The sequence below is a fragment of the Rhinichthys klamathensis genome, unplaced genomic scaffold (assembly GCF_029890125.1).
Source record: "Rhinichthys klamathensis goyatoka isolate OS25496 unplaced genomic scaffold, OSU_Roscu_1.1 h1tg000236l_1, whole genome shotgun sequence".
In the NCBI taxonomy this organism is placed as follows: Eukaryota; Metazoa; Chordata; class Actinopteri; order Cypriniformes; family Leuciscidae; genus Rhinichthys; species Rhinichthys klamathensis.
Genome location: NW_026606759.1, coordinates 583,754 through 607,207, shown reverse-complemented (window position 1 = coordinate 607,207; position 23,454 = coordinate 583,754). Strand labels below are relative to the sequence as shown.

Sequence of the window (23,454 nt, the reverse complement as noted above, 5' to 3'; positions counted from 1 at the left end):
TTGTATACAGCAGGCAATTTGCACTATATGCTAAAACGAGACACTTTGTAGCAGTACTGAGACAGAGCGATCGGATTTGGGCATTAAATGCTTGTATGGCACATTTTGGTCCGTGTTAGTGTTGCGTCAGAACATCTCCCCTGTTTATATACACAATAGATGTATGCGTGTCTGGAATTGTCCTAATGTTTGGTGTTGCGCTGGCTTATAGGAAGTAGTCGGGGGTGCGGCGGGTGACGTGGGGCTCTCCGCGTCGAGGAGCGGGGTCAAACTGAAGACTGGGCGAGAGAGGAAAACACAGATCAAATCAATCTCAGGACAACCTGTCAATCCAAAACCTCAACAAGAAAGAAAGAACATGTTGCAGAATGAAAAACATGAAGCATCATTTTAGGATTACTACGATTTTTTTGTTCGGCATTGTGACATTTTAATAGCAATAAACACATTGCTGTAATATTTTCCCATTATTCTCAATGGCGATGGTTATTAGAGTCATTATTGCAAGTCGTTTTTTCTTACTTTCTCCTATCCCGGTTTAATATTCAGTGAGACATTTGAAGGCTGATTTCCCTGAAGCGTCCAACACTGGTGCTATGAAAACACTGCTCCGTTTATCTGAACTTCTCAACACGGTAACACTACCTCAATATGGTTTAAGTCAAGTCATCATTTATATAGCGCTTTTAACAATGGAGATTTTAAGTGTCCCTATTATTTTAAAGGCTCCTAACTTTGTTTTGCAAACATGCAAAGAACACTTTTATTTTCTCCTAATATACATTGCAGCATCAGCTCGTCGATCAACGGTTCGATCAAGGATTCATTATCTTTAAACCCTTTCTGAAAGGGTCAGACCCTTTCTCGGTCAGACAGCGCAGTCTGCTGTGATTGGTCGATCGCTTACAGCACTTGTCGGAAACTAAACTCTCATTACCATATCTGAACTTCAGCTCTGGACCTTCTCCAGCGCTTGATGCACAATGGGTCTCATTCATGAAACATTCGTAAATATAAGAGTTAATATGCGAGTGATTTGCCCGTAAAGAGACCTTCCCGAAAACTCATCTCCTGATTCACAAATACTTCGTAAACGTCAGATGTGATAGTGAAATGTGTGTGTGTGTTAATGAATTCCAATCAGTCGTAAATGGGACGCGCGTGCACGTTCATTCTCAATTACCATAAATCCCGCCCATTAAATCCGACTGACAACTATAATATGGGCATCATATTATGACACCAAACGAAGGATTTCAACATGTCTTCTCAAAAGCGAATGAAAAAGAAAAATTTCTCAGATGGAGAAATCGAAGTTTTATTATCAGAAGTTCATTCAAAACATTACATTTTATTTTCAAGCGTACATAGTGGCGTATCGGGTCCTAAAAAAAAAGCAAGCTTGGCAGCATATTACAGATGCAGTTACTGGAGTTTCATCTGTTAATCGAACAATCCCAGAAGTGAGAAGAAAATGGTTCGACATTAAGCTTGAGAGCAAAAAACGAATTAGTTCACTTCGGAAAAATAGTATTCAAACTGGAGAAGGACCACCATCGCAGATGCTATTACTGGCTCTCATAATAAGAAAAACCGTATGTAATTACTATATATAACATTTTTTCAAAATGCTGTGCAAATATGTACCCGATTAAGGTGAATTAAAATGCAGCCTTAGTTATTAATGAGCAAAACGTTCGGATGTTAAACTCACTATTTACGCGTGGCTGGAGCAGGTGTAGATTTCTTTCGCACCAACTCACATTTGGAAAATACGAACATTTTAATGAATCCGAAAATTTACGCCAGAACCACTTTACACACGATTTACACAAAAATTTGTTCTGCTCGTGTTTCATGAATGAGACCCAATGATACGAACCGTAACGATGGCGTCAGTTTTACCATATGAACTTCCGCAGAAGTGGATCCGCAGTGCTGGAAATCGTGTCTTCTCAACACGCCGCGTTCAGACACAACTACAGTGTTTGAGGGGGCAGGTCAAATGAGATGTTCATGGACAGCCAATGAAGACCACAGGTGGGATTATGCAGATTTGTTACAAACACACACAGACGTGCTACAGATGCGAGACTGGAATTACTGACGACCAGCTTCGGCAGTTCAGAAGCACTTCTTGTAGGAGACAATAACTTTATGCGTCAGACACTTTGATCTTCAAAACTTTGCCGACGGTACAGTCACAAATAACTATATTACAAGCTACATGAACGCTAGTACCTGAAAGGCATAATAGTGCACTTCAATAGCCACAATATGCAGATAATGCCACAAATGGAAAATCTTTATATTCCTAAAAACAGGCTTCATTTTCATTCTTGAAGTAAAACAATTGAAATATGGTTCAGACATGTTCTTGCCGTCACACTTTATAAGGGAGTACACATTTGAAAGATTATCATAAGTGTAACTTACAATGAATATTTAAGAGTATCGTCCAGCTCCATAATGGCTGCCTGGTTCCCGCAGCGATAGCAGTAGTTCGGCGCGCTGAAGATGGTGACGACGTTCCTATCATGACACCAGTTGTACCCCTGGGGGAAAACAAGCTGTTTTATCTGATCTGAACTGTTATTCCACTGAAGGGCTGTGAGGAGTTGAAGTGTGTATCTCACCTCCATGACCAGCTGATGTGCGCGGGACACCAGCGTCAGGCCGTTAGCGTGGTTGAAGGTCTCAGAAATGTCCTGTCCAAAGGTGTATCCCGCTCCTCGAGGAGAGATTCCCCAGCCACCACGATCATCAGGGTCCGACCACAGCAGGTCACACATGGGGCCCTGGAACACACACACACTGACTTACAGCCAATCCCCTCGAACCAGCGAGAGCCTTCATGAGAACCGGTGTTGTACAGATGCCATATATCTTAAACACACTGTAATGACTCTCGGCTTTCGCAAGCACAGCTGGTATCTTGGTTACTTCATCTGAAGAGCTAATAAAGTTGAAGAGAAGGTTCTACAGGTCCGGACAGCCACAAGAGTTCAGCTCAACATGAAGCTGATCTTGATAAGGGCAGACGAAAGCCCACAATGCACTGCAGGCGAGGCTGAATGAGCGTCAGCTGGCTCACAGCTGAACACACCGACCGGAGACACGTCTGGCCTGAGCATTTCAGTTATGACGACATTTCAAACCAGAACTAGCGAAGCGAGTCATTCGCAGCATTACGCAGTAGGGCTGGTATATTGACACAAATTTCACAATTCGATTCGATTTCGATTCACAAGCTTGCAATTCGATTCGATTCAATATTGATTATTTTGGATATCAGGTACAATACATGGCAAATTTTATCAAGGAAAACAAATCTCCTAACTAATGCTGTAAACTAGGGCTGCAACGATTAGTCGACGTTGTGGACAACGTCGACAATAAAAATTTGTCGACAAATATCTTTGTTGTCGAGTAGTCGTTTGATCTCACGTGACCTAATGTAAGGACCTGCAATATCGCGATTTGACCGCTACGGCGCTGTAGCGCTAGAGTGTAGTGCAGCCCTTACAAATGCTATTGCGGTAGAAGAAAACACAGCGCGAATTATGACAGGGCAAACGAATCCGAACTAGCAAGGTTTAGGTTTGGGAGAGTTTCACAAAACTTCAAATCAAGAATGCTGTCGTGTGCAATACATGCAAGGCGGAACTTGCTTTTCACGGGAGCACAACATGCATGTTGGAGTGCAAGAGGAAACATCCCGGCAAAAGAGGAGCCGGTGAGAAGTGAGTGTTCTCCAGCTGGAGCTTACTAACCAGCGGCAAATCTCTCTTTATTAGAGAATGCAATACTACTAATAATAGTAATAATATTATCAATAGTAATATAATTACAGTAATGTGATGACTTATTTTGCATAGAATAAAGCTTGATCGAGCTTAGGAGTCAGGGCTGTTTTTATTATTGTAACACTATTAGTATATTAGGTATTATTATAGTCTTATTACTTGCCTGTATTTTGTTCAATAATCATGCTGACTTACAAAACGAGATGTTATATCCTTCCTATGATATAGGAAGAATATCATGGCAGTTACTTTATCATACTATAAATTAAAAGGTGAATGAGAACGTCTCTGTCAGCTCAATTGTCATGTAAAAAAAGATTGTAATTTTATACTTATAATAATTGTTTGCAGATTAATATTTTACCATTCTTTGTGTCCTGAAGTAAATGTCCCTTTTTCTGTTTCAGTTCTAAGAAAAGCAGTGGGCCTATTAAACAATGCTTAGAGAGCATTTGTGTGTGATTTGAGTTGGACCGAAATCTGAAAACTTAAAGAGAATGACCTGTTTAGTTGGCTCAAAGTTCATTAAAACAACTATTTCAAAAGCTGAAGTGATTTTCTTTTTTTATATTATAGTTAGATAATATGTATAGAATATGTTAGATATGTATAACTCAATGTTTTAACTAATTGGAAAAGCTGAATAATCGTTCCAAACTTACTGATTAGTCTGCGAAATAATCGACGATTAGTCGATTAATCGTTCTAATAATCGTTAGATTAATCGATTATCAAAATAATCGTTTGTTGCAGCCCTACTGTAAACTATGGGAGTCAGTTGTAGCCTATAGGCTTCATTAGCAGACTATAATATTGGTAATTATATACTGATTTGTAGCTATACAAACACTTAAATTACACTTATTTATTTTTATAATAATAAAGTTATATGAAATATAAACATTTAAACGGTGGCTATCATAAAAAACTTGCCAGATTTATTCAAACATGCATTAAATAATGAAGAACATTAAAAATTATAATGAATATGTAATATGGTGCATATATTTAGAAAAATGCTCCTCTCTAGAGTTAATTTTTCTAGCTGACTAACGAGTTTATGGTGGTCACTGGATATGGTTTTTCTGAGGTAAATGTGACGTTACATGACGCTGTTTTACTGACGTCTTTCCACGGTTGAAACACTGATTGAGCGATTCCACGTTACATGATACGGATGTCGATAAGTTGTACTCTCTTTTAACACACTTTCAGACGCTCATTCATGTTTATTTGGCGCTGTAACTGGTATTATTAAGGCGGAAGAGGAGATCATGTGCTGCTGCTTCTCTTGAGCTGAGCCAGAGCGATCTCACGCCATGTTTTCGAATTTCGCAAGAAAATGGACGAACTTAGAAATCTGAGACTTTGTTTCATATCAATAGTAACAAAGCATAAAGATTATTGCGATTTATTGAGCAATGTTCCATTCATCCATCAACTGAAAAAGCCTAATCGATTCTTGGGATTTAAGAATAGATATCGGTTCGTAAAAATGAGAATCGATTAAAATCGAGAAATCGTTATGTTTTACCCAGCCCTATTACACAGTGTTTCTGCTTCTGATGAACTGGCCATACGGGTGGGAAAATAGTCTGATCTTAAGATTCAATTGGATTAGTTCAGAGAGTATAATCTGCAGCAGTTTCCCAGTAAAACAGTCTCAGGACACAGAGAGGAAATCTAGGCTGGTGTCTATTTATACACGCAACTAACAATATACACACTGTCAACTAGTGCGGTGTCATGCGTTCAGTGTGAACAGCCCTCTATTCACATTTCTCTTCATGCAAACATAAATCACGTGAGCCGACTCACTACTCTATTTTAATTTAAATAACATAAAAAATTAAATAATAAATATATCAGTTCTGCTGTTGTTCATCAATACCAGTAATGTTGTACAATGAGGACGTTATGATGTCACTGGAAGGAGAGTCCTCAGCGTCTTAAAGGGATAGTTCACTTTGAAATAAATTTTTGGTATGTTTTAGCTTACCTCAAGGGCATCCAAGATGTAGGTGTCTTTGTGTCCACAGTATTTTCAATTTTGATATTTTTAGGTCAAACCGTTCTTGTCTGTCAGTCATATAATGCAGGTCTATGGTCACCACCTCAAAGAGCAGCACAGAGAAGTCCAAATTAAACATGATTTAATGACTCGTAAATGTAAGTACACATTGATGGCCTAAGACACAAAACGAGCGGTTTGTGAGAGAAAACCAACAGTATTTATATCGTTTTTACCTCTTGTAAACACAGCCACGTCCAAGTGATCTGAGGGCGCCGGCGCATCGGTCTTTTCCGGAAAGCGCTGGAAGTGATCTCTCGCGCGTGTACGTCACTCATTGTTTACACAGAGCAGAGATTGTAGGTAAGACGGCTAATTAAAAGGGTACTAATTTGCACTTATCCGGGATGTTTAAACCATCGTAAAAGAAAACAATTCCAAAAAAATACAAAATAAAACAATTGTATGAGTGACGTACACGCGCGAGAGATCACTCCCGGCGCTTGCCGGAAAAGACGGAAGCGCCCGCGCCCTCAGATCACTTGGACGTGGCTGTTTACAAGAGGTAAAAACGATATAAATACTGTTAGTTTTCTCACACAAACCGCTCGTTTCGTGTCTTAGGCCATCAATGTGTACTTACATTTACGAGTCATTAAATCATGTTTAATTTGGACTTCTCTGTGCTGCTCTTTGAGGTGGTGACCATAGACCTGCATTATATGACTGACAGACAAGAACGGTTTGACCTAAAAATATCAAAATTGAAAATACTGTGGACACAAAGACACCTACATCTTGGATGCCCTTGAGGTAAGCTAAAACATATCAAAAATTAAATCAGTGTGGACAGGCCAGACACACCAGTCTAGGGCTACATCAGATTTATTCAAATATATATAAATAATAATAATAATTTAATATTACTCTTATAATATTTCACTGTAAAACAATAAGTATAAAAAAAATATTTATAATAATAATACAAGAATATTAGACTGCAATTGTAAAATTTCACTAATAATATTTATGGTCGTCTTAATTTTCAAACGTTTATTTTCACGGAAAACCACAGGAAGCCCACAAATATGTGAAGATGGTCGTGTTCCCAGACGCAACGGTTCACAGTGTTTCTACGGCACAGACAGCCGGGTTTACTAAAGCCCATTTACCAGCAGTGAGTTAAGCCCTCTAAACATTTCCTCCTTCCTTCTCCCACACTTAATTCAACTAGAGAATATGTGCAGAATCATCAGGGCAACGGCAGAGCAGTTGTGAAACAACATCTCCCTCAGACTAAAACCTGAAACTTTTACACTAATGCTACAAACACTTAAAGTCAGTGTAAAGGCAATTCAGAGATTTGTTTCTAAACGCATTATAAATGTTAGAAATGTATTGCAGAAAACACATTACAAGGACTTTGAAGTTTGAACTATGTAGTTCTGAATTGTGGAGTTAGCCCGTAAAACAGTTTTTCAGCATTTTTTGTGGCCTGAAATCATGGCTCGATGACGCACTGTGGTTCGCCCACTCAAGCGGAAGTGCCTGTCATTACCGGTACTTACTACAGCCTACAAGCTATGCCTTCGTCATGTAAATGCATATTACCTGGTTGTGATAATTTACCAAAACAGCTCAGTCTCCTTACTTTAATGAATTAAGTGATATCAGGAAGAGGTGGATTTATTCAGTGAACACACCAGTCGCCTCTGCAGTGAACATTTTACACAGGAGAGTTTACAAACTTTCATCAGAGACAACTGGGACTCACTGAGACAATACTGCTTATTTTTGATAAATTATTTTAATTTACTTGGCGTTTTTTTTATCATTTAAATTTGGCTGGGTGGTTAATAGCACATTTTTAAGAACACATGTAATATTGCTTTACACAGACTTTAAGGAAACATCGAGTGATATTTCTTCAAGCGGTTATTAGCTCATGTTGTTTCCAGCTACGTCTTCTCTCTAAGATTAGATCCTCTCTCTCTGATAAAACCGCAGAGATAGCCATCCATGCGCTCATTACGTCTCGTTTGCATTACTGCAACTCTTCACTATGGCATGTCCACATGCTCCATCGCTCGGCTCCATTTACTGCAAAACTCCTCAAAGGCAAACGTAAATTCGCTCACGTTACTCCACTTGTAAAATCTCTGCAATGGTTACCTGTGCATTTTAGAATTAGTTTAAAATTCTTTAGGTTTTTAAAACCTTAAATAATCTGGCACCGAGCTATTCGTCTGAGCTACTCGCTCTATACAATCCCACACTAAATCTGAGGTGTGGTGATAAGAGACTGCTCTCTCGTGTCCTCTATCTTTAATCGCGATCTGGAGGTCGAGCCTTTGCTGTTGCCGGCCCTAGACTGTGGAATATCAGATCGCCACGGTCCTTACCGGTTTCTAAATCGGCTCTTAAAACTTATTTTTTTCCTTGGCATTCAATTCACTGTGAGCTTCTGTCATGAGTGTGTGGTTTGCCCTGTGTTTCTGTTTCTCGTGATGTTCAGCACTGTTAGATCCCAGTGAGCGCTGGGCCTGTGTGTTTGGTTACGGGCGTTTAGCGAGGGTGTGTGTTTGGTTACGGGCGTTTAGCGAGGGTGTGTTTTTGGATACGGGCGTTTAGCGAGAGTGTGTGTTTGGTTACGGGCGTTTAGCGAGGGTGTGTGTTTGGTTACGGGCGTTTAGCGAGGGTGTGCGTTTGGTTACGGGCGTTTAGCGAGGGTGTGTGTTTGGTTACGGGCGTTTAGCGAGGGTGTGTGTTTGGTTACGGGCGTTTAGCGAGGGTGTGTGTTTGGTTACGGGCGTTTAGCGAGGGTGTGTGTTTGGTTACGGGCGTTTAGCGAGGGTGTGTGTTTGGTTACGGGCGTTTAGCGAGGGTGTGTTTTTGGTTACGGGCGTTTAGCGAGGGTGTGCGTTTGGTTACGGGCGTTTAGCGAGGGTGTGTGTTTGGTTACGGGCGTTTAGCGAGGGTGTGTTTTTGATTACGGGCGTTTAGCGAGGGTGTGCGTTTGGTTACGGGCGTTTAGCGAGGGTGTGCGTTTGGTTACGGGCGTTTAGAGAGGGTGTGTTTTTGGTTACGGGCGTTTAGCGAGGGTGTGCGTTTGGTTACGGGCGTTTAGCGAGGGTGTGCGTTTGGTTACGGGCGTTTAGCGAGGGTGTGCGTTTGGTTACGGGCGTTTAGAGAGGGTGTGTTTTTGGTTACGGGCGTTTAGCGAGGGTGTGCGTTTGGTTACGGGCGTTTAGCGAGGGTGTGCGTTTGGTTACGGGCGTTTGGTTACGGGCGTTTAGAGAGGGTGTGTTTTTGGTTACGGGCGTTTAGAGAGGGTGTGCGTTTGGTTACGGGCGTTTAGCGAGGGTGTGTGTTTGGTTACGGGCGTTTAGCGAGGGTGTGTTTTTGGTTACGGGCGTTTAGCGAGGGTGTGTGTTTGGTTACGGGCGTTTAGCGAGGGTGTGCGTTTGGTTACGGGCGTTTAGCGAGGGTGTGTGTTTGGTTACGGGCGTTTAGCGAGGGTGTGTGTTTGGTTACGGGCGTTTAGCGAGGGTGTGTGTTTGGTTACGGGCGTTTAGCGAGGGTGTGCGTTTGGTTACGGGCGTTTAGCGAGGGTGTGTGTTTGGTTACGGGCGTTTAGCGAGGGTGTGTGTTTGGTTACGGGCGTTTAGCGAGGGTGTGTGTTTGGTTACGGGCGTTTAGCGAGGGTGTGTTTTTGATTACGGGCGTTTAGCGAGGGTGTGCGTTTGGTTACGGGCGTTTAGCGAGGGTGTGTGTTTGGTTACGGGCGTTTAGCGAGGGTGTGCGTTTGGTTACGGGCGTTTAGCGAGGGTGTGTGTTTGGTTACGGGCGTTTAGCGAGGGTGTGCGTTTGGTTACGGGCGTTTAGCGAGGGTGTGTGTTTGGTTACGGGCGTTTAGCGAGGGTGTGTGTTTGGTTACGGGCGTTTAGCGAGGGTGTGTGTTTGGTTACGGGCGTTTAGCGAGGGTGTGTTTTTGATTACGGGCGTTTAGCGAGGGTGTGCGTTTGGTTACGGGCGTTTAGCGAGGGTGTGTGTTTGGTTACGGGCGTTTAGCGAGGGTGTGCGTTTGGTTACGGGCGTTTAGCGAGGGTGTGTGTTTGGTTACGGGCGTTTAGCGAGGGTGTGTTTTTGATTACGGGCGTTTAGCGAGGGTGTGCGTTTGGTTACGGGCGTTTAGAGGGTGTGTTTTTGATTACGGGCGTTTAGCGAGGGTGTGCGTTTGGTTACGGGCGTTTAGAGAGGGTGTGTTTTTGATTACGGGCGTTTAGCGAGGGTGTGCGTTTGGTTACGGGCGTTTACCGAGGGTGTGCGTTTGGTTACGGGTGTTTAGCGAGGGTGTGTGTTTGGTTACGGGCGTTTAGCGAGGGTGTGCGTTTGGTTACGGGCGTTTAGAGAGGGTGTGTTTTTGGTTACGGGCGTTTAGCGAGGGTGTGCGTTTGGTTACGGGCGTTTAGAGAGGGTGTGTTTTTGGTTACGGGCGTTTAGCGAGGGTGTGTGTTTGGTTACGGGCGTTTAGCGAGGGTGTGCGTTTGGTTACGGGCGTTTAGAGGGTGTGTTTTTGATTACGGGCGTTTAGCGAGGGTGTGCGTTTGGTTACGGGCGTTTAGAGAGGGTGTGTTTTTGATTACGGGCGTTTAGCGAGGGTGTGCGTTTGGTTACGGGCGTTTACCGAGGGTGTGCGTTTGGTTACGGGTGTTTAGCGAGGGTGTGTGTTTGGTTACGGGCGTTTAGCGAGGGTGTGCGTTTGGTTACGGGCGTTTAGAGAGGGTGTGTTTTTGGTTACGGGCGTTTAGCGAGGGTGTGCGTTTGGTTACGGGCGTTTAGAGAGGGTGTGTTTTTGGTTACGGGCGTTTAGCGAGGGTGTGCGTTTGGTTACGGGCGTTTAGCGAGGGTGTGCGTTTGGTTACGGGCGTTTAGCGAGGGTGTGCGTTTGGTTACGGGCGTTTAGAGAGGGTGTGTTTTTGGTTACGGGCGTTTAGCGAGGGTGTGCGTTTGGTTACGGGCGTTTAGCGAGGGTGTGCGTTTGGTTACGGGCGTTTGGTTACGGGCGTTTAGAGAGGGTGTGTTTTTGGTTACGGGCGTTTAGAGAGGGTGTGCGTTTGGTTACGGGCGTTTAGCGAGGGTGTGCGTTTGGTTACGGGCGTTTAGCGAGGGTGTGCGTTTGGTTACGGGCGTTTAGCGAGGGTGTGCGTTTGGTTACGGGCGTTTAGCGAGGGTGTGTTTTTGGTTACGGGCGTTTAGCGAGGGTGTGTGTTGGTTACGGGCGTTTAGCGAGGGTGTGTTTTTGGTTACGGGCGTTTAGCGAGGGTGTGCTTTTGGTTACGGGCGTTTAGCGAGGGTGTGCGTTTGGTTACGGCCGTTTAGCGAGGGTGTGCTTTTGGTTACGGGCGTTTAGCGAGGGTGTGTTTTTGGTTACGGGCGTTTAGCGAGGGTGTGTTTTTGGTTACGGGGTTTAGCGAGGGTGTGTGTTTGGTTACGGGCGTTTAGCGAGGGTGTGTTTTTGGTTACGGGGTTTAGCGAGGGTGTGTGTTTGGTTACGGGCGTTTAGCGAGGGTGTGCGTTTGGTTACGGGCGTTTAGCGAGGGTGTGTTTTTGGTTACGGGCGTTTAGCGAGGGTGTGTGTTGGTTACGGGCGTTTAGCGAGGGTGTGTTTTTGGTTACGGGCGTTTAGCGAGGGTGTGTTTTTGGTTACGGGCGTTTAGCGAGGGTGTGCGTTTGGTTACGGGCGTTTAGCGAGGGTGTGTTTTTGGTTACGGGGTTTAGCGAGGGTGTGCGTTTGGTTACGGGCGTTTAGCGAGGGTGTGCGTTTGGTTACGGGCGTTTAGCGAGGGTGTGTTTTTGGTTACGGGCGTTTAGCGAGGGTGTATTTTGGTTACGGGCGTTTAGCGAGGGTGTGTTTTTGGTTACGGGCGTTTAGCGAGGGTGTGTTTTTGGTTACGGGCGTTTAGCGAGGGTGTGTTTTTGGTTACGGGTGTTTAGCGAGGGTGTGTGTTTGGTTACATTTCTATTTTGTTTTCGCACTTTATTGTGTTGGGAGTGCACGTCTCTAGATCAAGGGCCCGGCCCGAGGATAGTGTCGGGAAATATCGGCCCGACCCACTCGGGCTCGGGCAGAATAAGTTCTATATAGTTCACTCCTCCTACGCTAAGGAACCGAGAGTTGTCATCCAGTCTCTTTGGTAGAGAGAGACGAGGAAAACAAACAAGCATGCAAATGGAAATTATCGCAGCTGGAAAAATTATCGAGCTAATTTTTTTTTATCGTGCGATTAATTGATTTATTGACTATCGTGACAGGCCTAGTTACAGGTGTTTAGCAAGGGTGTGTTTTTGGTTACGGGCGTTTAGCGAGGGTGTGTGTTTGGTTACGGGCGTTTACCGAGGGTGTGCGTTTGGTTACGGGTGTTTAGCGAGGGTGTGTGTTTGGTTACGGGCGTTTAGCGAGGGTGTGCGTTTGGTTACGGGCGTTTAGAGAGGGTGTGTTTTTGGTTACGGGCGTTTAGCGAGGGTGTGCGTTTGGTTACGGGCGTTTAGAGAGGGTGTGTTTTTGGTTACGGGCGTTTAGCGAGGGTGTGCGTTTGGTTACGGGCGTTTAGCGAGGGTGTGCGTTTGGTTACGGCCGTTTAGCGAGGGTGTGCTTTTGGTTACGGGCGTTTAGCGAGGGTGTGTTTTTGGTTACGGGCGTTTAGCGAGGGTGTGTTTTTGGTTACGGGGTTTAGCGAGGGTGTGTGTTTGGTTACGGGCGTTTAGCGAGGGTGTGTTTTTGGTTACGGGGTTTAGCGAGGGTGTGTGTTTGGTTACGGGCGTTTAGCGAGGGTGTGCGTTTGGTTACGGGCGTTTAGCGAGGATGTGTTTTTGGTTACGGGCGTTTAGCGAGGGTGTGTGTTGGTTACGGGCGTTTAGCGAGGGTGTGTTTTTGGTTACGGGCGTTTAGCGAGGGTGTGTTTTTGGTTACGGGCGTTTAGCGAGGGTGTGCGTTTGGTTACGGGCGTTTAGCGAGGGTGTGTTTTTGGTTACGGGTGTTTAGCGAGGGTGTGTTTTTGGTTACGGGCGTTTAGCGAGGGTGTGTTTTTGGTTACGGGGTTTAGCGAGGGTGTGCGTTTGGTTACGGGCGTTTAGCGAGGGTGTGCGTTTGGTTACGGGCGTTTAGCGAGGGTGTGTTTTTGGTTACGGGCGTTTAGCGAGGGTGTATTTTGGTTACGGGCGTTTAGCGAGGGTGTGTTTTTGGTTACGGGCGTTTAGCGAGGGTGTGTTTTTGGTTACGGGCGTTTAGCGAGGGTGTGTTTTTGGTTACGGGTGTTTAGCGAGGGTGTGTGTTTGGTTACATTTCTATTTTGTTTTCGCACTTTATTGTGTTGGGAGTGCACGTCTCTAGATCAAGGGCCCGGCCCGAGGATAGTGTCGGGAAATATCGGCCCGACCCACTCGGGCTCGGGCAGAATAAGTTCTATATAGTTCACTCCTCCTACGCTAAGGAACCGAGAGTTGTCATCCAGTCTCTTTGGTAGAGAGAGACGAGGAAAACAAACAAGCATGCAAATGGAAATTATCGCAGCTGGAAAAATTATCGAGCTAATTTTTTTTTATCGTGCGATTAATTGATTTATTGACTATCGTGACAGGCCTAGTTACAGGTGTTTAGCAAGGGTGTGTTTTTGGTTACGGGCGTTTAGCGAGGGTGTGTGTTTGGTTACAGGTGTTTAGCGAGGGTGTGCGTTTGGTTACGGGCATTTAGCGAGGGTGTGTTTTTGGTTACAGGCGTTTAGCGAGGGTGTGTGTTTGGTTACGGGCGTTTAGCGAGGGTGTGCGTTTGGTTACGGGCATTTAGCGAGGGTGTGCGTTTGGTTACAGGCGTTTAGCGAGGGTGTGTGTTTGGTTACGGGCGTTTAGCGAGGGTGTGCGTTTGGTTACGGGCATTTAGCGAGGGTGTGTGTTTGGTTACGGGCGTTTAGCGAGGGTGTGTGTTTGGTTACGGGCGTTTAGCGAGGGTGTGCGTTTGGTTACGGGCGTTTAGCGAGGGTGTGCGTTTGGTTACGGGCGTTTAGCGAGGGTGTGTTTTTGGTTACGGGCGTTTAGCGAGGGTGTGTGTTGGTTACGGGCGTTTAGCGAGGGTGTGTTTTTGGTTAAGGGCGTTTAGCGAGGGTGTGCTTTTGGTTACGGGCGTTTAGCGAGGGTGTGCGTTTGGTTACGGCCGTTTAGCGAGGGTGTGCTTTTGGTTACGGGCGTTTAGCGAGGGTGTGTTTTTGGTTACGGGCGTTTAGCGAGGGTGTGTTTTTGGTTACGGGGTTTAGCGAGGGTGTGTTTTTGGTTACGGGCGTTTAGCGAGGGTGTGCGTTTGGTTACGGGCGTTTAGCGAGGGTGTGTTTTTGGTTACGGGCATTTAGCGAGGGTGTGTGTTGGTTACGGGCGTTTAGCGAGGGTGTGTTTTTGGTTACGGGCGTTTAGCGAGGGTGTGTTTTTGGTTACGGGCGTTTAGCGAGGGTGTGCGTTTGGTTACGGGCGTTTAGCGAGGGTGTGTTTTTGGTTACGGGCGTTTAGCGAGGGTGTGTTTTTGGTTACGGGCGTTTAGCGAGGGTGTGTTTTTGGTTACGGGGTTTAGCGAGGGTGTGTGTTTGGTTACGGGCGTTTAGCGAGGGTGTGCGTTTGGTTACGGGCGTTTAGCGAGGGTGTGTTTTTGGTTACGGGCGTTTAGCGAGGGTGTATTTTTGGTTACGGGCGTTTAGCGAGGGTGTGTTTTTGGTTACGGGCGTTTAGCGAGGGTGTGTTTTTGGTTACGGGCGTTTAGCGAGGGTGTGTTTTTGGTTACGGGTGTTTAGCGAGGGTGTGTGTTTGGTTACATTTCTATTTTGTTTTCGCACTTTATTGTGTTGGGAGTGCACGTCTCTAGATCAAGGGCCCGGCCCGAGGATAGTGTCGGGAAATATCGGCCCGACCCACTCGGGCTCGGGCAGAATAAGTTCTATATAGTTCACTCCTCCTACGCTAAGGAACCGAGAGTTGTCATCCAGTCTCTTTGGTAGAGAGAGACGAGGAAAACAAACAAGCATGCAAATGGAAATTATCGCAGCTGGAAAAATTATCGAGCTAATTTTTTTTTATCGTGCGATTAATTGATTTATTGACTATCGTGACAGGCCTAGTTACAGGTGTTTAGCAAGGGTGTGTTTTTGGTTACGGGCGTTTAGCGAGGGTGTGTGTTTGGTTACAGGTGTTTAGCGAGGGTGTGCGTTTGGTTACGGGCATTTAGCGAGGGTGTGTTTTTGGTTACAGGCGTTTAGCGAGGGTGTGTGTTTGGTTACGGGCGTTTAGCGAGGGTGTGCGTTTGGTTACGGGCATTTAGCGAGGGTGTGTTTTTGGTTACGGGCATTTAGCGAGGGTGTGTTTTTGGTTGCAGGCGTTTAGCGAGGGTGTGTGTTTGGTTACGGGCGTTTAGCGAGGGTGTGCGTTTGGTTACGGGCATTTAGCGAGGGTGTGTGTTTGGTTACGGGCGTTTAGCGAGGGTGTGTGTTTGGTTACGGGCGTTTAGCGAGGGTGTGCGTTTGGTTACGGGCGTTTAGCGAGGGTGTGCGTTTGGTTACGGGCGTTTAGCGAGGGTGTGTTTTTGGTTACGGGCGTTTAGCGAGGGTGTGCGTTTGGTTACGGGCATTTAGCGAGGGTGTGTTTTTGGTTACGGGCGTTTAGCGAGGGTGTGTGTTTGGTTACGGGCGTTTAGCGAGGGTGTGTTTTTGGTTACGGGCGTTTAGCGAGGGTGTGTGTTTGGTTACGGGCGTTTAGCGAGGGTGTGCGTTTGGTTACGGGCGTTTAGCGAGGGTGTGCGTTTGGTTACGGGCGTTTAGCGAGGGTGTGTTTTTGATTACGGGCGTTTAGCGAGGGTGTGCGTTTGGTTACGGGCATTTAGCGAGGGTGTGTGTTTGGTTACGGGCGTTTAGCGAGGGTGTGTGTTTGGTTACGGGCGTTTAGCGAGGGTGTGCGTTTGGTTACGGGCGTTTAGCGAGGGTGTGTGTTTGGTTACAGGCGTTTAGCGAGGGTGTGCGTTTGGTTACGGGCGTTTAGCGAGGGTGTGTTTTTGGATACGGGCGTTTAGCGAGGGTGTGCGTTTGGTTACGGGCGTTTAGCGAGGGTGTGTTTTTGGTTACGGGCGTTTAGCGAGGGTGTGCGTTTGGTTACGGGCATTTAGCGAGGGTGTGTGTTTGGTTACGGGCGTTTAGCGAGGGTGTGTGTTTGGTTACGGGCGTTTAGCGAGGGTGTGCGTTTGGTTACGGGCGTTTAGCGAGGGTGTGTGTTTGGTTACAGGCGTTTAGCGAGGGTGTGCGTTTGGTTACGGGCGTTTAGCGAGGGTGTGTTTTTGGATACGGGCGTTTAGCGAGGGTGTGCGTTTGGTTACGGGCGTTTAGCGAGGGTGTGTGTTTGGTTACGGGCGTTTAGCGAGGGTGTGCGTTTGGTTACGGGCGTTTAGCGAGGGTGTGTTTTTGGTTACGGGCGTTTAGCGAGGGTGTGTTTTTGGTTACGGGCGTTTAGCGAGGGTGTGTGTTTGGTTACAGGCGTTTAGCGAGGGTGTGCGTTTGGTTACAGGTCTGTGAGGGTGTGTTTTTTCCACCTGAGGCTCATTTGCAGGGCTATAAGAACTGCAGCGCTGATGATTGTGAGAGAGAACTACGATGACTGTGCCTGACTGAGCGGCTGATATTTTGTTGTTTTTCGTTTGTTATATTTATTTGTGTGCATCCATTCCAGACCTTAAGCTTACACTCCTCTTTCATGCACGCCTTCACTACTGACTTACAAAAGATACAGTAATCAGTATTAATGGAATTATGTTTATTTCGTTGAATAAATGTATTTTCACTACTTGCACGTCCGTGTTGCCTCTCGTTCATGTTACAATCTTGAGCCGGTTGTAGCAAGCATTATATCCAGTGCTATATAAATAACACTGGATGCAGCCAGTAGTGTGGATGCGATGTGTGTTACTTGTACTGACCTCATGCGGCACCTCCTGCAGACGATCCAGCGCACGAATGTGATCCAGCGTGTCTATGGATGGAGAGAGACCACCGTGTAGGCAGAAGATCTGACAGAGAGAGAGTTATACGAGTTATCGACGGCCATCAGCAGAGATCAGAGAAGTAATGTCGGTTCTGGTGTTATGTGTATTTCTCAGAAGAGGAGGATTCCTCACCTGCCCATCCACCAGGGCTGTGAGGGGGAGGTAGTCAAAGAGGTCTGTGAAATACTTCCAGACGTTTGCATTGCCGTATTTCCTCAAGCACTCGTCATAGAAACCGTACACCTGTGTTATCTGCCTGCTCTCGTGGTTTCCTCGCAATATCGTGATGCGTTCTGGATAGCGAACCTAAAAACACAGAAAACATCAAGTGTCAAGAAGTCTGAAATGTTTGCAAGACCATCATAGCAAATGTAGTAAATGTACCTTTAGTGCAACAAGCAGTGAGACGGTTTCCACTGAGTAATATCCTCGGTCTACATAGTCGCCCATGAACAGGTAGTTGGTGTCAGGTGACTTCCCACCGATTCTGAAGAGCTCCATGAGGTCGTGAAACTGGCCGTGCACATCTCCACACACTGTGACGGGGCAGCGCACCTCCTGCACATTCGACTCCTTCGTGAGAATCTCCTTAGCCTGTGGGTGTGAGCACAGGACAGCGCATCAGTGACACAGAGTCCAGGCCCTCGTGTATAACACTTCCCGTAGAAGTGTGCATACGCACAAAAGCTAGATGTTGCATACGCACAACACTCCTCAGATGTATAAAACCATGCATAAGCCAGAACCAGTGCAATATCCCACTTATAAAACCCAGTCAGCGAAGAATTGTGCGCACATGCGTCTCCACCCCGAAATAACCATATGTGGAGATTACAACGCCTCGTTTTACAACACAGCGTCATCTGCATATCATTTCCATATGCATATTCCCCATCTACGTGATGCCAAGTTTAACGGTACAAGACATTAGGAAAATATTTGGATATTAGGAAAATGGAAAACCATTTGTACAATAACATTACATTAATAAAAATAATTTAGTAATACTATATCAAAATATCAATAAGAGCCATATAAAATACTTTTCAGAGAAAACTTCCTTGAGTTATTCTCATTTTTTACCACTGACAAAATAATATTTGTTATTGTGTAAAACGAATCAAATATATTACTTTGCAGTGTAAATATAATTGTCTGACTCGGCAGTCAAAAACATTCTAGAGAAACATGCAAATCTTACCGTTTCTTTCAAATTCTATCCTTCAAATACACTGGTATTTTTCCTAACACAGTGAAGATCACAGGAGGAGTGATCATTAGGCTACAGTCTGTCTGCGCACGACATCAACAGCAGCGGGTGTACAGAGCGGTGCCATCGGACCCTTGCAAACCGGCCAATGGACCCAACCAATCCAGCAGCGTCTGCCGTAATAGCCGAGTCAAGTGCGCAAATTTGTTCTGGCGAGAATATTCTCAGAACACGAGTTCTGCAAGTCAAAGAGGAATTATAATGCGCCTACTAGCACTCTTCGCTGTCATTAAAACGTAGCGGGCCACAGGACGAGTGTTCAAAAGCAGTGCATCCACTACAAATGCTTCTAAAAACTTTGTTTAACTTCTGGACAACGACTTCATTAATGGAGTTAAGAACTCAAATTGCATAAAGCGCCTTTATCAGTATATTAGATCCGTGCATTCAGTCTTAAAGTGACAGCAGCCTAATAAACCTGCTGCTCTGTGTCATTAATGTGAATCAAACAAAAGAGAACCTCGCTCACTGCTCTGAAATAAGTATAGTGAGATATATATATATATATATATATATTAGGGGTGGAACGGTACATGTATTCGTCTTGAACCGTTTCGGTTCGAGGCTTCCGGTTCGGTACGCATACAAACCGAACGATTCCTTGGACCATTTTTCCTGCCGACAAAATCCGCGCTGGCGCGATCACCACAACGTTGCGCAACATCAAATGGCAAACGCAATGAAAGCGGAAAGAAACTGCGCTACTCATTATATTGTGCTTCATGGATCGTTTATCAGTTCAGACCAGCAGCATCTGTGCAGCGCGAGCCGATCTCGATCAAGCGACACTGTTACAACACAGCGCTAAGAGATCCAGTGAAGAAAACATTTGAATTCGCCACTGAAGTAATAACAGCACTGCGAGATCTAGTGAGAAGCATTCACATTTCTCCGTTATTAACCGTAGATCTCTATTAGATCAAACAGCGCTGACGTGGACACCGGGAGAAACATTGTGCCGTGAATGAACTAGTTATAGGCTTTAAGTCCACAGACCAGCAACATTCACCATGGATTTAATATAGTAACACTAACTGTAACCAGTTTGGCTGGAATAGTGAAATGCTTTCAAGTACTTCACACAGCTTTTTCCAGCACTTCAAAACTCAAATATATGAAGAGTTCAGATGCAAAAGCTAAGTGCCATTTGAAATTTTCTTCTAGAATGATCATTTTTATGAAGCTTGTATATTTAAGTTCAGTAATTACACTCAAATGACAATTAATAGGTAATCTTCATTGCCATTTAAGTGAAATTACTGAACTTAAATATACAAGCTTGATAAAAATGATCATTCTAGAAGAAAATTTCAAATGGCTTTTGCATCTGAACTCTTCATATATTTAAATGTTATTTTTAATGTGATGACCAAAACATTATTTGTTCATCCTTCAAAGATGACCCCCATTTATAAACCTGAAAGTTTCAAGATGTAGGAAAACTCACACTTATTTAAAAAATATTTTTTCTTTTAACAAATAGGAAATTTCTCTTGCATTTCTTACTTTTTGCTGTATCGAAAATGTACCGAACCGTGACTTTAAAACCGAGGTACGTACCGAACCGTGATTTTTGTGTACCGTTACACCCCTAATATATATATATATATATATATATATATATAATCATGACACAAAATCTCTCATATGGTGAAACAACTTTTGTCATATGGCCCAGCCCTAGCTGACGCATTAACTGCTGTAGTTCGTCCACATTGTGTGCATGAAACAGACGCTCAACCAGTCAAACTGCACCACTGCAGCAGTGCCAATATTAGACATCACGGTTTCAGTCAATGATTTCGACCCTTCGAAACCATTTCAGCCTGAACATGTTTGGCAGCCTAGAATCGGTGTAGTGAAAGCATTCGGTGCGTGCCGAGCCTGGGCTCACCTCCAGCACACGGCGCAGTCAAACACCTGACCAGAACATTTACAGAGCCACAAACATCCAGCCTTATCCCACACAACTCAAGCACCCAGCCTGCTTTAGCCAGTGTTGAGCATTCAGTAGCGGTGTCTGATATCGCAAGAGGCACGACTCCTCTCGTTTAGGGAGCTACACCCGTTGCCTGGACAAGAACTCACTCGCTCGTGTTTTTGTTAAGGGACCAGGCAAGCACCACTCAAACCATCATCTGAAAATGTATATGTAGTTTGATATTATAAATGCATGCTCCCAAATCTCCCTGACACGTCCACTGCCTAAAGTTAGACCACGCTGGAAATCCTCAAGACCACAAGCCGCTCTGAAACATGCACAGATATGGACGTCTGGTGGACGTGTATGTCTGAGCATCTGTATCGCTGTGAAACCAAATCAATATCTGCGGAGAGAACAACCCCCGTCACCATGGAGACCGTCCATATGAGTGTGTTTCCATGGAGAGAGAGAGAGAGAGACCTTTAAAGAGTTGTCTTTACTCTTACCCCTTTTACCCCATAGTACATGATTACATGGGCAGATTTGGACATGTTCGAGTGCTCAATACTATTGCTATTTCTGCATACGTGTGACATTCTTAAAACCTACAAACAACACAAAAGGCATCATGTTTTGAAGACACACTGACTCAAACTCAATGGAAAGAGCTTTTCTCTGCTCTTCCTGAAGAGCTTTATGGGTAACCTGCCATCTCGTGACAGTTATGATAAACACCTCTTGTGTTTCCAGATTACGCAATACCTCAATACTGCTTCATCATCATGTCGTAATGTGGAGGGTTATGTTTGCTGAATGTTCTGTCAGGATCAGATCTTCTAGCAGAGTAATGGCACCTAACAAATGCTTTTTATATATAACAATGATGGTGATGACCTCATTGCTTTTATAAAACAGTTACTGCTTATTAAAGTAATAAGGCTTTCTATGCCACACTACAGGGTACAGTTGCTCGCTGTGTGTAACAATGCTCTTCAGCCACAACCAAACTCACAATATAGCAATCGATCTCATTCTCTATTGCCTGAATGAACCCATCCTCACTTAGAGAACTCCTGATAAAGCCGTCCCACGTTTGATCCAGAAACACATGGCTGTGTGAGCCACCAGAACGGCTTTATTTTCTCATTTTAATGGCAAGATTGCACTTTGTTACTTCCTGTATTTTTAATTAACTTGTATTATTAACACCTTCAGTGATAAATATTTTCTTTGGATCATCTCAGGAGAGTCCAGACCCACAGAGTCATCATGCTGACGTCAGCCAGATGTGAGGTAACATCTGTGTCACATGTACACAACAGAGGTGAGTGTAAACACAAGCAGCTGGAGTGTGTGTGCTGGAGGTCACCCTTCACCACACACTATAGAGACTGCACATGACGACAAACGCATATAGAAAACACACAGGCATGAATAAACTCGAGCAACTAAACGACACGCATAAATGAGAATGGCATTTCTGACTAAATCAATATTGCCGTGTGTCGGCTGTGGCATACACCAGTCGCATGATGCTATGACAGCCGTTACACACAGAGGTCCTCCACACGTTTAGGTGAGCATTATGAGAAATTTTACATCGCCCAAATCAATCTGCATTAGTCATTATGGGATATCAGCAGACATACTTGCAACACTATACTTGTGTTCAAGGACTTACTGCGAACTTTAAAAACAATCAAAACAAAGTATTCATACTTCGCCACGATTCAGAATATAGACTAATATGCAAAAAGTAGGCTAATTTTCATCAGCTAAAATGTATATCATCCTCAGAAGCAGGGGGGAAAACAAATTTTGCATTTAGTATTTCATGTTTGAAATATTTGAGATATTCATGTCATTGTTCATTGTTTAGAGCATAAGGAACAAATGAAAGAAAAAAAACATTTTGAAAAGATATTGTATTCATATGTTATGTCCTCTGTAGTGACAACAGGAGTTGTTTAAAAACTAAAGACATGGAATGACATGTTTAGGCAAAAACAGTGGGATATTTCCCCATTCACCGATACATGTTTAGGTTTCAGGGTTTTCTTTTAACCAAAATTTGTATAAAAATTATTCTCAACCTTTTTATGAAATATATTATGGATTTAATTGATTTACCATTTTACTTTATGCAATATGTGGGTAAAAAAGCCATAAATGGAGTTTCCCATTCAATATACAATGCATCTATGAACTGTATCTAATCTGCATATTAATGCGTTCTTGGGGAAACATGTAATAAAAAAAAAAAGTATAATAATGTGGAGGTTTAATTGGCATCATTTCCATAATAGTTAATCATTCATAGTAATATTGATCTATAATTCCACTTGTTGTGTCTCTGGTAAACCTGCTGTAAGTCCTGGTGTCTCTACAGTGGACATTTATGAAATCAAGAAACATCATAACACTTTCCTAAAATGTTGATTTATGACAAGCAGTTTTAAAATGAGTCAGATTTAAATGATAAAATATAATCATTTTCCATAAGAGTGCCACATTTGATCACTAAATGAATGCCAGTCATGTTTAAAGAGCAAGCAGAAGTTGTTGTCCTGGTGAAAGCTGTGAACAGTTGGTGTCTCTGAAAGCCCTGAATCTGCTCTTTACAGGACTCAGACCTGTGGTGTGTGTGTGTGCTGTCAGAGAAATACACTACAGTATAGTGTGTGTGCGGTCAGAGAAATACACTACAGTATAGTGTGTGTGCTGTTAGAGAAATACACTACAGTAAGTTATAGTATCCACTACAGGGTACACACGTCTATTCCTGGGTCCCAGGAGGAGATCAGTGTGTGCAAATCCCATTCATTGTATCAAAAATAATATTGATGCTTGCTTGATATAATAATGAAGTATACGTTTATTTTCTCACAGGGCGTTCAGTAATGCTAGACGTTACGTTTAATAGTATGGTTTATGTTTATTAAAAGCTAATGATGTATGAAACTCGAGCTTTTCTTTACCTTCTCGCAGAGGGTTCGCACTTGGTTCTCGCTCAGCTGTTTGCACTCGTTCAGCTGCTCGACCCATTGGTCTAACTCTTTCGTGAAGGTTTTATCATCCATTCTGCGGTGTTTCTCACGGATTCTGCGGTGACCGAATCAGCAGTGAGTGCGCGCGCACTGAACACTGCCACACTCACGCGCGGGCCGACGCACGAGCACCAAACACTGCTGTTCGACTCGGCTATCAGCTCATTAAACACCTAATGCGTGTCACCGGTGGTTTTATATCTAGGGTTGACGGTAACTGATTTCTGTCTTTGGACGGTATCCGCTATCTGTCGTTAACGAATTTTCTGTTGACTCGTCGCGCTTCCGACCTTCCTCCTAAACGCGCTGTGTAATGGCCGCCGCCCGTGAC

The 23,454-nt window shown here is 44.4% G+C and overlaps 1 protein-coding gene across 1 annotated transcript; it reads right to left on the bottom strand.

Moving 5' to 3' along the window:
* Positions 1–23,454, bottom strand: ppp2cb (protein phosphatase 2, catalytic subunit, beta isozyme). The gene is made up of 7 exons (XM_056265572.1): positions 23,055–23,454; positions 17,267–17,476; positions 17,015–17,188; positions 16,817–16,906; positions 2,637–2,798; positions 2,437–2,555; positions 1–278 (listed from the first exon to the last, which is right to left on the bottom strand). The coding sequence occupies exons 1-7, from the start codon at positions 23,154–23,156 to the stop codon at positions 206–208; spliced, it is 930 nt and encodes a 309-aa protein (XP_056121547.1). The 5' UTR covers positions 23,157–23,454; the 3' UTR covers positions 1–205.

Coding starts and splice junctions, on each gene's coding strand:
- ppp2cb (XM_056265572.1), bottom strand. CDS start 23,156: ATGGATGATAAAACCTTCACGAAAGAGTTAGACCAATGGGTCGAGCAG. Junction 16,907..17,014: donor CAGCCCTGGTGGATGGGCAG/GTGAGGAATCCT, acceptor TCTCTCTGTCAG/ATCTTCTGCCTACACGGTGG. Junction 279..2,436: donor GATACTCTTAAATATTCATT/GTAAGTTACACT, acceptor TCTCTCGCCCAG/TCTTCAGTTTGACCCCGCTC.